General features: G+C 31.7%; 1 protein-coding gene across 5 annotated transcripts in view; it reads right to left on the bottom strand.

Moving 5' to 3' along the window:
• Positions 1 to 5,448: 5,448 nt before the first annotated feature.
• LOC148600216 (uncharacterized) overlaps positions 5,449 to 14,473 on the bottom strand; it is an 82,225-nt gene continuing 73,200 nt past the window's right edge. For all 5 annotated transcript variants that reach the window (XM_088557738.1, XM_088557739.1, XM_088557741.1 and 2 more), the window contains 4 exons: positions 10,532 to 10,740; positions 9,363 to 9,535; positions 8,417 to 8,567; positions 5,449 to 7,537 (listed from right to left, as the gene is read on the bottom strand). In XM_088557738.1, the coding sequence (XP_088413864.1) occupies positions 7,291 to 7,537; positions 8,417 to 8,567; positions 9,363 to 9,535; positions 10,532 to 10,740 (780 nt within the window). In that variant the 3' untranslated portion in view covers positions 5,449 to 7,290. The remainder of the gene's footprint in view (positions 7,538 to 8,416; positions 8,568 to 9,362; positions 9,536 to 10,531; positions 10,741 to 14,473) is intronic.

Here is a 14,473-nt window from a genome sequence, read left to right as displayed (position 1 = left end):
ATTGGTGATCGTTGGAGTAGATTAAATAAGTAATTTAGAATAAATAAAATGCACGCTAACCCTGACACATTTCAGGTTTTAGCAGTTGGTGAACAGACTTAATTTGACAATTACTTTTGCTACCCTTTTATTTTCTCTTAACGTCAACACAGATCCACTATTCAAACATCTGTCAGGTAATAAGTGATCGACCAGCTGACAGCCAGTAAAAGAAATCGACATTAGTCCGCTATGAGCCAATAACACCCGCTTTTTGTAAAAGAAGTAATGAAAGTAATGCGGATAGCGAAATATTGTTAGTGATGTTTTTTTTCTAATCACAAAATTGTCGAATCTGTTCTTTACGGAAACGTATTAGGGACACTTTTTTTGTTCTTCCTCCTCGTGTGTTAGAGAAAAGATAAGCATGATTGTCCACCATTTAAATTACATCCTACAAAAATAATTGATTTTTGAAAAGGGAACTAAACGTGTATACTATAGTAAGAGCAGAGGAAACCAGAATGGTCCATAAAATCACGTGGTCATATATATAGGTGATAAATCACAACAATAAATAACATTTCTTATGTATTTGATCTATCAAATTTTGTTAAGAAACTAACATGTTACAATGAAAGGAATTGAACCATCTTTAGTTGATGTTTTTTATTGACAAATAAGCCCTCTTTATGTTACAAAACTCTAAACTTAAGTACCAGTCCATTTAAAATTCGGACACTGCCTATGGTACCGGTGATCCACGGTGCTGAAAAACCTGTACGGAACAATGTTTTTCGATCTTCAGATGCTATATTTATAGGGAAAATAAAAAAAAAATGTATTCATATCTGGACTTTAGAGAAAATAATATATTTATCTCCCACTAAAACCAACCAAGGCAAAGCAAATCGAGAATGATAACTCTTACAAAGTGCTAATTTTATGTACAATCTATAGAAGTTTTATCTCAAAAGCGCAACTGACATCTAAAATTGAAATGAATCAACGTATTCATGTACTGAATCAATTTATATCGATTGTTTGAATTTTTATGCCTTAAATAATCGTCAAATTGCAAACAAGTGGAATAAAAGAAAAGTACGGGGATCAAATTCTAACGTATCTAAACACAAGCTCATTGTTGCAATTGTTGATGTTGAACTTTTTGATTTATTTTTAAATTCACCATTCTGATAACGAAGGACATTACATTAAACACACACAAATTCCATAATGCATCGTAGCAGTACTCGAGCTTGCGCAATATCAGTTGGACTTTTCCAGTTTCTAAATATTTTCAAGTCGAAATTTAATTATAGACCTCCAGGTCGAAACTGTGTGTCAAATCATTCAAACTTAAGCCGCCACAATCATTGAAATAAATCCTTAGATACATGCCCCTCCTAAATAGCTTATTCCTCAGTTGATATAAACTTTATAGCTCAAGTACTACAAGTTATCGCATAGACACCTATGTTTCAATTACAGTGCTTATTTTCTTGGGCATCTAGTTCCAGACACGTACATTAACTTAAAAGCCAAAGTCTTAGAATATAATTTTAACAATTATGTATGGTACAGACAACACTAGCCATGCACTTTTAAGGCCCTGGAGCACCTGTATACTTTATTATCTTTACACATGACTAAAACAGCCCAATAGAACGATCATTACAAAAAGCAATATCACCAGACCACAGACAGACACCATTCCCAAGAAATGCATTATCGAAATTTCTATGTCATCGTCTAAGCAAAATTGTACTTTTATTTGTCACCTCCGGGCTTTTGATGTCATGAGGCATTAATAACAATACACGATACAGTGAGTAATACATGGGATGGTTTTAGGGGTTTTGTATTATGCGTCTAAAAATAAGTAGACAACTTGAATATATCGACTTAAACGATCGATTGCATAGAAATAAGCAGGTACTGCATGATAAGAGATTAGAAATTAACTATTTTTAATTGGGTCGTTGTTAATACAAATGTACAATGCTAATTAATCAGCAGATGAAGTTCGCAGTAAAAGTTGCTAATTGGGTTTGTTTATTAGATTAGATAACGTAAAATTAAATTTGATATCCTAGCTACAGAAATACGTACAAAATAGATCTAACTGCATTTGAACCTACATGTATTGTTATGTATTGGGTTAATTATGGGTCAGTAAATAGTAAATGGTAATTAGCTAGATCAGGATTAAGCTTAAGATTAATGTTAACAGTTGTATGCACAGACTTTCTCACGGCCATCTGTTGATTGATCCCAACATCACAGGATAAAGATCTATAGTTTTATTTTGATATCATTTTATGACACTATTCCCCGTTGAACATTACACTCATTTTATTACATTCTTTTGACAAGTAAATATTTTGGTTCGATTGAACTTTAGGAAGTTAGCCATTGGTCAGACTTAAAATTTTTAATGTTTTATTTATAATTTGTGGGAAGAGGTTTTGGTGTGTTATATTTTCTGCACGTTTTATAACCATCTTGTTCCGTTCTTGTAACATCGAGCGTTACTTATGTTAATTGTAAAATATTGTACCATCTATGTAACATCATAATAAACAACATATTTAGAACAATGGATTAAATACTTGAAACAGTGGAATGCCCAGCTCTTGTTTATTGATTTGTTGACTTTTTCCGGACTTATACTTTAGTAGTTGAACAACATGTCCCCAGTATATGGGGTATGCCAATGGGATTATTTTTCTGCGGCAGTGTAAGATAATTGCAGATCTTTCAAAGCTATCAGGCTTTACAAATCTAAAGGCTTTGGTGACTGCTATATCAATTCTGATCTTCGATCTAAATTGATAAAAATCAAAACTGGTTATGTGGCCTGTATCTGATTCTGAATAAGAAATACAAGTGAATTTTGTGGGTTTTGACTTGCACGAATCACCGCCTGTCCGATCTTTTAAAGACGGCTACTTAATACAGGAGTTAGTGCTTTTCATCACATAATATCTGTATTTATAAAGAGTAATGCCAAAACAACTTACAGAAGTTTTAAGGAATTTGATACCGATAATGTTTATCAATGAATTGGAAATAACTAGATCTTCAAATACTTCTGATAATTGTACAAACGATACAGATTTATTATTATATAACGACTTTGAGAAAAATGTAATTAAATTTGTTGATAAATATACTACCATTGAAGACTAGATATCCTAGGGAAAATTCTGTACCAATTTACTCATCACAAGAAAACGCATATGCACACGAATGAACTTGTACATACAAAAGAACATTGTGACAAATCGTTCAGCTATAAAGACATCATCCAAAATATACCGATACCCAACCTGATTGTGGAATGAGGTTAAGATATGTAATATTATGACACGGCACATTTACACATGGGTAAAAAATCTTGTGACGTGTGAGGTGCCCGATTTACACAGTAACTAATTAAACTCGGACATGCACATGCGGATCCAGACACTTTAATTTTAAAAGGAGGGGTACCAGCCGGAGTTCCTCAGAAAAAGTGTGGTGCTAGGACATTTTTTTACCATTTTCTGTGAATTTAACACATGGAAATAACTAATTTTGCAATAAAAAAAGGGATAGTCAATCCCCTGCACCCCTCTGGATCCGGACCCATCACTGGATTGCATGTGTTAAGGCTAGAAACCACTAATTCCACTTCCCATAGGCTTCTATGCTAATTTCACAATATTCAATGGCTTCTCTGGACTTTACCTTAACTTTAACCTGCAGAGGACTATATATCAGCATTATTCTACATATGTCAGCTCACAATCCTCAGAATGGCATGTGGGGTTAGCAGACTTGTAGTGCAGTACTGGTCACCGGAAGTGAAGTGTCTATAAATAGCATGGGAAATCCCAGTGTTTTCACAAGATAGGGATATATTTAGAAATCATTATGGAGATTAGGCTTCACATCACAAGAAGCAAAATGCACCAATAAAATGTACAGAAATGTTTTTCTTTTCAGAAACTGTTTAATTTTTTTAAATGAGATGAGAACTTTTTTCACAGCATTATGAGGAACAGGGGTTATTTCTGTGTAGGACTATTTTTGTGTACCTTCCAAATGCTCATTGGTTGAATTGGTGGTCTGTAACCTTTAAGTCATTTCTATTGTTATTTGTTTTGTTTAGCTATAATCAACTTAATATTCTCTCATTGTACAGAGAAAAGCAGGTAGGAGTTATCATTTTTATACAAAATCCTTTGATATTTATAAACTTCAGAGGGTACATGTTCATGCAAAAACCAGGCAGTAGGTGGCAATTTTTTCCACCCATTTCATATCACAAATGCATTCTTTCTCAAAGTTGAATGTTAGTTTTCAATTAACTGCAACATTTAAAGGGAAATAAATTACAAAGAAAGGATTAGAATTCATTGAAAAAATGGGAGATAACTCTTTAAATTGAGCAAAATTTGGTTGCTTTGTCAGTGGATTTTTTATCATTTTCTAAATTGCAGATTTAAAAAAAAAATATAATATTTGACATACATAGTATGATGTATACATTACATCGAAATAAAAAAAAACAGTGGAGTAAAATTTACCCTGTGCCACTTCATACCACATGATCTGCCTAATCTTTACATGGACAGCCTCTTTAAAAACCTAGCCAAACATGAATAGTTTACCACAGGAAAGGGTAGGGATGTTGACACAATAATACCAATAGTTATCTCTCAACACACAACAAATGTATTTCTTGTGCCTGTTCCAAGTCAGGAATTTCTGGCCTCTGTATGTCTTCTTTTGTTTTCATCTTTAGTTTATGTTCATGTTACTTGAGTATACAGAGGCAACACTTCCGCTGTACCTGTGTATAATGACGTTTCGGGTCCAGCTGCACCCTGCTCTGTCATATAAAGATTTCCTCATCTTTCATTGAAAACCAATGGTTAGCCTTGGGCTGACATTTTCATCCCAGTGGGATTGTTGTCTCCTTAACATATTCACAATAACTATTCTCATTGAACTCTTTGTTTAGAATGTAATTGACAGTAAACAAGTCAAAAGGAAATCAGTAAATCATGTTTTTTAATGTTAGTGGTGGGGAGTTAAACAAATAATGAACAAGTCGTATCTCATTTGGTGGTCTCCCTAAAGTTTCCACAATTTTACAAATGTCACAGTAAACCTAGCATTACTGAAGGTTTTAAATCACTTACAGTCACTTTTGACTGTGAGCTCTTGACATATCAAAGTCACACTAAAATTGTCATAGTGAATAGCAAATAAAGGTAGCACTATAATGTGCAGATGAAAATATGGACAATAAAGACATACTATATTGGAAAGAGAGAGTTTGAAATGCAATCATGTCATCAGTTGGAGATCCAGGACAGGGTTGGAAGTCACTTGGAACCCTCTTTATTTTTAATTCCTAGACTCCCCCACACTTTCATCATCTCTACATTTGCATATTGAGAAATAAAACACCATATGTATGCACAATAAAATTTATTAGGAATATTTCCTTGTTCTGATGGTAGAATATGGTTTCATATATATATATCTATAAAAATACATACAGAAAATAGTTTAAAAAAAGAGAAACCAATTCTTTAAGGTCACAGCTAAGTGACATTGAATGTCAGCTGGTCTAGCAAACTTTTCAACAGTATAAAAATGTTAAAATCTAACAAATTTGACACTAAACTATAAAAACAAAAACAACGAAAATGTATTGCATTATAATAAAAATATATAAATGCATAAAATTTAAAAAAGAACCATACCAATTTTTAAATAATTTCATAAGAATTATGTATAGATATTTTTTCTGATTATTGACATTTCTAATTTACGCATGATTAGTTGACCGTAATTCTTGCGAGTTATGATTGTTTAAATACAAGCATGATTGTAATCTTTAATAATGCTTCAAAATTTCTACTTGCACTAAGCAACCTGCAATGAATGAAGACAGATATAAATATGGCAAGAATAAAAAAATAAATACCTGCATACATATCTCTGACAAAAATTAAACTTTGAAAGACAGTCATTAATTATTGGACGGATACAATTAAGAATTATTTTAAAAAACAGATTTAAACACAGGACAGAAAAATCGAAGGTACAAAGAATAATGAACTTTTGACCTTCATCAAAAATAAGTTCACACAATGACTCTGGAATGCAATAAATTCAAATAAGAGAAAGAATAAACACATTTAAATTGGTATTAATTCAATCTTAAATTCAGAAAATTAAGTTTAAAATGTTTTGAAAATAGATTTTTTTCATATAAAAATTTTGTGTTTTTTTTTTTTTTAATTACGAAAGATTATCAATGACCTTATCACAAAAATGAACTGCAAGAAAATAATGTCAATACATTTTTGACACTTACTTTTTTGTGCCAAAACAATGGTTTTGACAACTGTAAAAACATACAAAAAACAATTATATAAAAAAACTGCATAAAAATTAAAAGCATAAATGCAATAAATTACAAATGCATTGAAAGTGAAATGCTGCAGTAAAAGAAAAAAACAAACAAGTAGATTTCACTGAAGAAAAAGAAACACCTGATTACTTATCAATTGATTAGTCATCCTAACTGATGTCCATCAGCAATACCAATCATATTGCTGGAAAAATGTCCTTTGGATTTATAGTTCAAATTAAAAAATCCTAAATTAAAAACTACAAAAAGTTGTAGTGGTCACTGATACCCCAACATTTTACAAATGACAGAAATGTTTAGTGAAAGCTCAATCAGCTACAGTTATTTTTACAGACATATGGTGTAGAATTACAACAGTCATCTGACTACATCTAAGCATTGAAAAAACCAAGATCCAAATCACCTTGACTGTAGCCATAGAAACATATCAACAAATATCGATAAAACAATAACAATGTAATATCACAGTTTGAGCTTTGTTCTTGACCCTATTACCATGTATGGACTATTTCAGAGACATGAATGGTGTGTCTAGCCATGCATAGATAAAATGACTTAAAAAAAAAAAAACTGTTATGTACAGATTACTATTAATTCATAGACAACTGAGATTTCCCACACTTCAATACCAAATTGAAAGTCAGGGTGTGTCTTTAATGCAACAATACTTCTCTTCTGAAATTCCCCCAGAAATAGTCCATAATGTGTTAACATAGATGAAGGGTAAGATTTGACATACAATGTATATATAACATCACAGCTTTTTCATTAATATTCTCATTTTTATAATCAATAATCCCAGATATAAACAATTTTTGGGATTTTATAATCAATAATCCCAGATAACAACTATTCCACTAATTATAAATCTTTTTTTAATACTGACTTATCTTCATCATTTCAAACTCTGGAATATCAAGACCAAACCAGTTCAACAGTTCAAAGTATGAGAACACAAAAGCTTCAGTAATGTTATGTGAATGATCTAATCCTCTAGCTTCTACTTGTAACTCTCTGTTGAACTTCAATCTGGCCTCAAGTTCAGCTTGTCGTCTAGCCATCTCTTCTGCAAGCTTCCTGGCCTCTTCCATGGCCCTCTGTGCTTCCTCCTCTCTCCTACGTCTGTAAAGGAAATCAATTATTGTAAAACAATCAAACCTCGGTAGCTTGAACTCCAAGGCACCATTTAAATGTGTTTGACTTATCTGGAGTTCAAGAAATTTATTCTCTAAGATTTATTACTGTGTGGACTGACTAGTCAGTCTGAGTGTTTATGAAATCCAAGATTATTATCGCTCACCTGCCTTCATGAGCAACATTCAATTTTTTGTAAAAGCTGCCATGATTTTTCTTGATGAAAATTTTTAACACTCATGCTTTAAGAACACAATGAAGAAGAGAAGATTTTTGAAAGTTATAACATCAAAAATAGCAAAAAACGTCCACAAAGGCAAAACTCCAACATGGCATAACAGATTTACATGAAATTTGAAATAAATCTCATTATGATCAACACTTCCCCACCTCAGAATTAGATTAAACCTAACTGTTTAGGAGATATAGGAGAAAAACTGCTGTTTGACCCGTATGTTCTATTTCAGTAATGGTGGCCATGTTTTTCAACAGATCAAAAATCTCCATATCAGTTTTAGGCAGAATACCCTAAGCAACTTCATACCAATTTTAGTTCTATTTGATCTAGTGGTATCAGAGGAAAGGATTTAAAAAAAAATTGTTAACAATGGATGCCAATAGCTTACATAACCCTTTGTAAAAGGTGAGCTAAAAATCCTTATTGATAAATTGACTGCCCTTTAGGAGTGATGTTGCCTCCAACATTGATAATATCCTCGCCTGTAGCTCGAGGTATTATCAACATTTCAGGCTATATCACTTTCCTTGGGGTGTCAATGTATCATGATAATGCCTTCTACATAAGCACATATTGCAAAATTAAAACCATTGACCAAGACGTGCCACTCCAACACCAATAAAACCTACCTTTCTTCCTCCTCTTTCTTCTTCCTAGCTTCCTCTTCTTCTTTCTTCTTCCTCTCATACTCCTTTCTTTCCTCCTCTGCCATTTGAGCCATCAGTATTTCTTCAGCTTTTCTCTTCTCTTCTTCCTCTCTCAACCTCTGCATTTGTTCCTCTGTAAAAGTAGGTTTATTTATTAATTGCTAAAATATTCACAATCTTATATTGTAATGATCAAGTGAGAAGCAGATTACATGTATGTAAATATAATAACTTTTACAACTGCCAATTTTTGCAGATTCTGCCATATGTAAACATTGTAACAGGTACAAATTGCCCCATTCAAAGAATGATATGTAATCAATTGGAAATACTAGTCTTTCCAGTATCTGTCCACTGAAAAAAAAAGCAAAACTTGGTTCACAGCAAAAGTTAATTATTATCTAAAATTTTTATATTAAACACATACTTTTCATATAAATGACATGAAACTGAGTTAAAGTGAAAGAATCTTGGTTCATTTAGTACCAATTTTTATGGTTCAGTGAGTTTAGCAGTTCTATAAACTTCGTACCAATTTTTATAGTTCAATGAATTTAGCAGTTCTACAAACTTATTCAGGTGCATCACAACTTGTCTGATTTTTATGAATACATAACCAATACAAAGAAGATAATTCTAATATGACACGCTTCAAAGCTCTTTAGACCAGAGCCATGGTAAAAAAGTGATGTGTTTTCATACAACTCACAGGCTGTGTCTATTAAAAAATTAGTCCTAATAGAAATGAAATAAATCACACAAACTCTATTTTACCATTGTTTTTCCATGGGCTGGCCATTTATGTTGTTATTTAACCGCTGGCTATCGCTTGGTGTAAAACAATGTGACATAAATGGCCAGCCCGTGTTGAAACAATGAAAAAATGGAATTTCTGTGATTTATTTTTTATAATTAGAAAATGGCATACCATATCTTTTCTGTTCTTCCTCCGCTTGTTTTCTCTTCATCTCATCCAGTTTACGTTGATATTCTTCCTTTCTTCTTTTCTCTCTCTCAGCTTCTGCTTTCTGTCTAGCTATTTTTTCTTCTTCCAATTGAGCTTCTCTTTCCCTCTCGGCTTCTTCCTCTAATTTCTTCTGACTGTTATACAAATCAGAAAATAACATCAATGTTAGTTAACTGTCCCTGTTTATCGTGGAAGGAGAAAATATTAAAACATTTAACAAAAATCTAAATGAGCCCTTAGTAACAACATATCATATTAATATCTGTGGTCCTTTTCACAAAAATTTGTAAGTGTAAAATTAGTCGTAAGTTATGATGTCACAATACTTTGATTATGTCATAACTTATGACTAATTTTTTGTGAAAACGACCACTGATCCCAAAATCTGAACAAAAAACCAAGTCTGGGAACTATAACATGGTTAAAGCTATAATTCATTGGTAATTAACTTACTGGTAAGTAGCAGGGATGGGCACAATTACTTTTAACAGTAATAGATAATCAATCTATCACATGGGTCATTTTCATGTAATCAATTAAAATCAATCACACTAGTTTATCATGTATAATCCATTAAACTGATTACTCTGAAATATGTATTTGACGATTACTTTTGATTACATTTCTCAGAAGCTAACAAAAATTGTATATTGCTCAACATATTTATATATATATAAAAAAAACCTCTACATAATTCAAAATGCCAAATCAAAGTGTAATTCAAATACTGACAACAATTAAACATCAGAGTTACATAATATGTAGATATAACTATCATACAAATCTAATATCAAGTCTTAAAGTTAAAATAGTATATCTAATGGGTCATTAAATGATACACAGCCATGTTGCAAAATATTTTTTGTGGACTGACAACTTCAAATGGCCATAACTTTTGTGTAAACAAGCATATGAAACTGAAATTCAAACTTGGTCTGTATTTTATGGTACTAAATAACTTTAAATCAGTTTGAAAAAGATCCTTCTATATCTTCTTAAGGTATCATCTGGAAACCATATGGGGACCGGCACGCATATTTTTGGAAGGTATCAAATACCTATCACTTTGTGTCGCATGATATAAAAACTACTGAATATTCTTTGAGGAATTATAATTATCATGAACCTACCGTTTGGCCTCCAATGTTCTTTTCCTTTCTGCTTCCATTTCCCTCTTCAGTTGTTCAGCTCTCTCCTGTTCATCCCTCTCACGACGAGCCTGCTCTTCTTTCTCTCTTCTCTTGCGTTCCACATCCTCTTTACGCTTGGCTGCCTGTGCTGCCCTCTTAGCAGCTCTAGCTTCACGATTTGATATCATCCGTAACCTTGCAGCTTCATCCTAAAAAAAGTTGTGTAGAAAAAAAATTAGTTCACTTGAATATTTAATTTACTATCATTACAGAAGTTTTTAGAATTTACAAGTAAGTCAGTTGATTCTCAGTTGACATACTAGCAGGGCTATACAGTACAAAAATAATTCATGGAGATCTACAATTTCTATCCACATAGCCAAGTACTTGTCAAATGTACAACACATACCTCAGCAAAAAAAACATAGCTAGACTATAGAAACGCCTACTCCAAATAATGTGAACTGTCCTTCATAGCTAGTACACCCAATTTAATTTTTTTTTCATTCTTTGGAAAATGTTAAAAATAAATATGGAATAACTAGCATCAATGTTTAGGAAAAATGAAAAATTTTTGTAGAATTTCATAGATTTAACTTTCAATTTTAAGTACATAAACACTGTTCTAGATTAACTTGTCAAATCTTTCATACTGCATAAATATTAAAACTTTACCTAGTTCAGAACATAGATCTTCTTAAAACAAAAAAGCCATTGTACAAAAAAACATGTTCGGTAGTTAGGTTATATGTTAGTAAAAACATGCGACAAATTTGCATGCCACTTAACACAAAAGATTTATCACTAAGTCAATGAGTCCCTTGAATTCATTATGAAGTTTTTATAAAATATTCATTAAAATTTTAATTAAAAGCTAATCAGGTATGAACAATTTCATCTAAATCATTTACAAAATTTTATCACAACTGAGTGAAATTTGATCCTATGGAAAAATTAAATTAAACATTGCTACAGTATGAACAATATTTTCTATGGTACTTAATCATTATATGTTTACTTGATCAAATCTTTAAACCAAGGAGCAAAATAATATTGGCCGAGCTAAAGAACAAAGCCATACATGTCAATCTTATAGAAGGTTAAAAAAGGAGGTTTGGTTACTGCAATGATTTTAAAAAATTCTGGATAAATTAAGTGTAAATTTTTGTAATAATCTGGCAAAATGGGAAAAATAAGAAACCTGCATGTCATCACCCCACTGATCTGACAAAATAATTTCACTCAAGGATGCTTTCTCTATTTGAAAAGACCATTATTTGATCTCTGGATCACTGGATAAATTTGCTCAGAAATTTTTCAATAGAATAATAGAAAAATGAGGATTTTGACAGAGTTATCTGCCCTTGAAATGTTCATTTTCAGTGCAATATTTTGCTGAAGTTATAACTAAATTTACCAAAATGATATGGAAAATCTTCCACTTTCTTTGATTCTGATTGTGCAAATAGTGAAATTAAACTTTCAAAATGGTGTTTTTTTCGTATCATGTTTCATCCACAGCCTGATTCTTACAGAGACTGACATTTCTGTACCGCTAATAAAAACAATAAAGGAGTTTTTAAGAGAGTCATTGATGGTGTGAATGATATCTAGGTTTGCAGACCAAAAAAAAAAAAAAATGAAATGATAATGCCCCCAACTCTGTGTGTGATATGGCAGTAATGTGAAGGGCAAGATGTATTTATTCAAGGTGTCAAGGGAGAGAGTAAAATGTAAGGGAAAGAGTAGAGAAAAATGTAAAATGGGGATTCAAATGTTAAAGGGAGAGTCAATTGATAGATGAAGAAGTAAAATGTAAAGGGGAGAGCAAAATTTAGAAGGTAGAATAAAATGTAAAGAGGAGAGAGTAAAATGTGAAGGGGAAAGAGTAAAATGTAAAGACTTAAAGTTGACATGTATAAGACACAAGCTAAAAGCATCAAAACAGTTATATTTCATCAACCTAGAACAATAAAACAAGAACGAAAATAAAAGACTGAATTCAGTAAAAATGCATTTCTATTGCATGAAGCAGTAAAGGCGTGTGTCCAGTAAGTTAAAATTAACTTGTGTCAATATAAAATCACACAGATTTTCTACACTGAAATGCTTGTTATTATGACAAGCCATGCTGTCTTTATCTTCTGAAATAAAACCATGCTATAAGAGTTACCTTTCTTGGCTTTGTAGAAAACAGAGTAGATTTACAAATTAACTCCATGTTAACAATGATATTTAATTCAAATTGTACAAGATGAACAGTTATTTTTGTATTATTTAAACTTCAATTTGATCACATATCTAACCTAAGGCCAGCAATACAAAGTTTTTCGTTTACCAGGCTTGACAAAGATTACAAAAAAAAAACATTTTGAGATTTTCCTTCCAAATTTTATGACAAATTGATCATTTAGGTTAAAAATTACACAGATCATTAATTGGTCATGTGATCTGATGCTGTTAATTAAAGAAAACAAATTATTTCAATTGATGGCCTAGAGCTAACTGTATACATGTGGCCTAACTGTATACATGTACAGGTATGCTGTAATGTCCTGTCCCACTATTGACATTTTAAAATTTACAGCCACTACAATCAGTCTGTGTTGAGTTATGGCAGTGGTTTAAGTTTTAAGGTAGATGCACTTAAATGTACAACTGCCTGTATCATAAATGATAAATCATTAAAAAAATATCAAACTTTACCTATAGTGCAGGGCAGAGCAAAAGCCGCCAAGTTTACATACACAATATATTTATATAATTTACAAACCCATTTTATAACCTCTATATACACATAAATCATAATTATCTAAAACCTCACTGTATTAAAAAGAAATCTTTTAACAGTTTTAGTCTTATGTATATTTTAATTTAAGTACTAGAATTTAAGAGAGCTTATAGATATATACTGTGAAAGTTCTTTTTTGTGGGTTCCAATTTTCTTGGTTTAAGGGAAAATGACCAATTTGTAGATTCTTGAATTTGTGGATCTGACAACTCTATCATAATACAAATGAATGGAAAATTTCCTTTTCATTGGGTACCCAACCGCTAAATCCATGAAAATTGGTACCTTACAAACAATAATACTTTCACAGTATTTGTTGGTTAGATAGAATGGTCTAATGGTCAATCCTATGTATAGTGTTATTATCTATTTGACAGGATATACAGGATCTCAGGCCAGGGGGTGGGGGCTAAATATAATTAAAGAAAATTTCGTGGGTAAAATTTGTGTAAAAATCAAGATTTGATTTATAAAAAAAAAAAAAATTGTTCAATTTTAAGGCAGGGGTGGGGAGGTGGAAGGAGAGGGGGCTACGTCCTGCATGCCTGTCCTTGGATCCGTGCCTGATAAATGAGTTTAACCATTTATTTACATTTAAATCATATTTAAAGTTTCTGTGATTGAACAATCAATAACTTTGTAGTTTTCAAAATAAGAAATAGAATACTGTTTGTGAAGAAGACCATAAATGCATACACACCAATTTTTTAAAATTTCTACAAAACATTTTTTTAATTTGTAAATTATTTATAATTTCATGGATTAAATATTTCACTTAAAATACCATTTATAAGTATTATGATGTGCAATGTCAATATATATTTTATACATCAACTACAATCAGCTTGGTACTGCAAAAAACATGGAAATCTACAGAAATAAAATCTGCATATTCAATACAAAAAGCATCAAACATCTACTGACTTCAGGAATAATCTTATATACTGTGTATATAAACTACTTCAACTCTAACTGAAATGTGTAACCATTAACAGACCTCAATCTCTATCTTACCACATTTAATCTACAAACACACCACCACTGGTGGTCAAGGCAAAAAATATCTTTATCACCAGTCTACCATAAATTGGGATATTTCGGTGGTTTTCAGTCAAAATGGTGCTTTGAGTAGTAAGTGTTTTATTTTTGCT

The sequence above is a fragment of the Perna viridis genome, chromosome 13, assembly GCF_037379345.1.
Source record: "Perna viridis isolate PV_CMFRI_1.1 ecotype Kerala chromosome 13, ASM3737934v1, whole genome shotgun sequence".
NCBI lineage: Eukaryota > Metazoa > Mollusca > Bivalvia > Mytilida > Mytilidae > Perna > Perna viridis.
The sequence above is the reverse complement of the archived record's forward strand: the minus strand, read 5'-3'. Positions and strand labels throughout refer to the sequence as shown.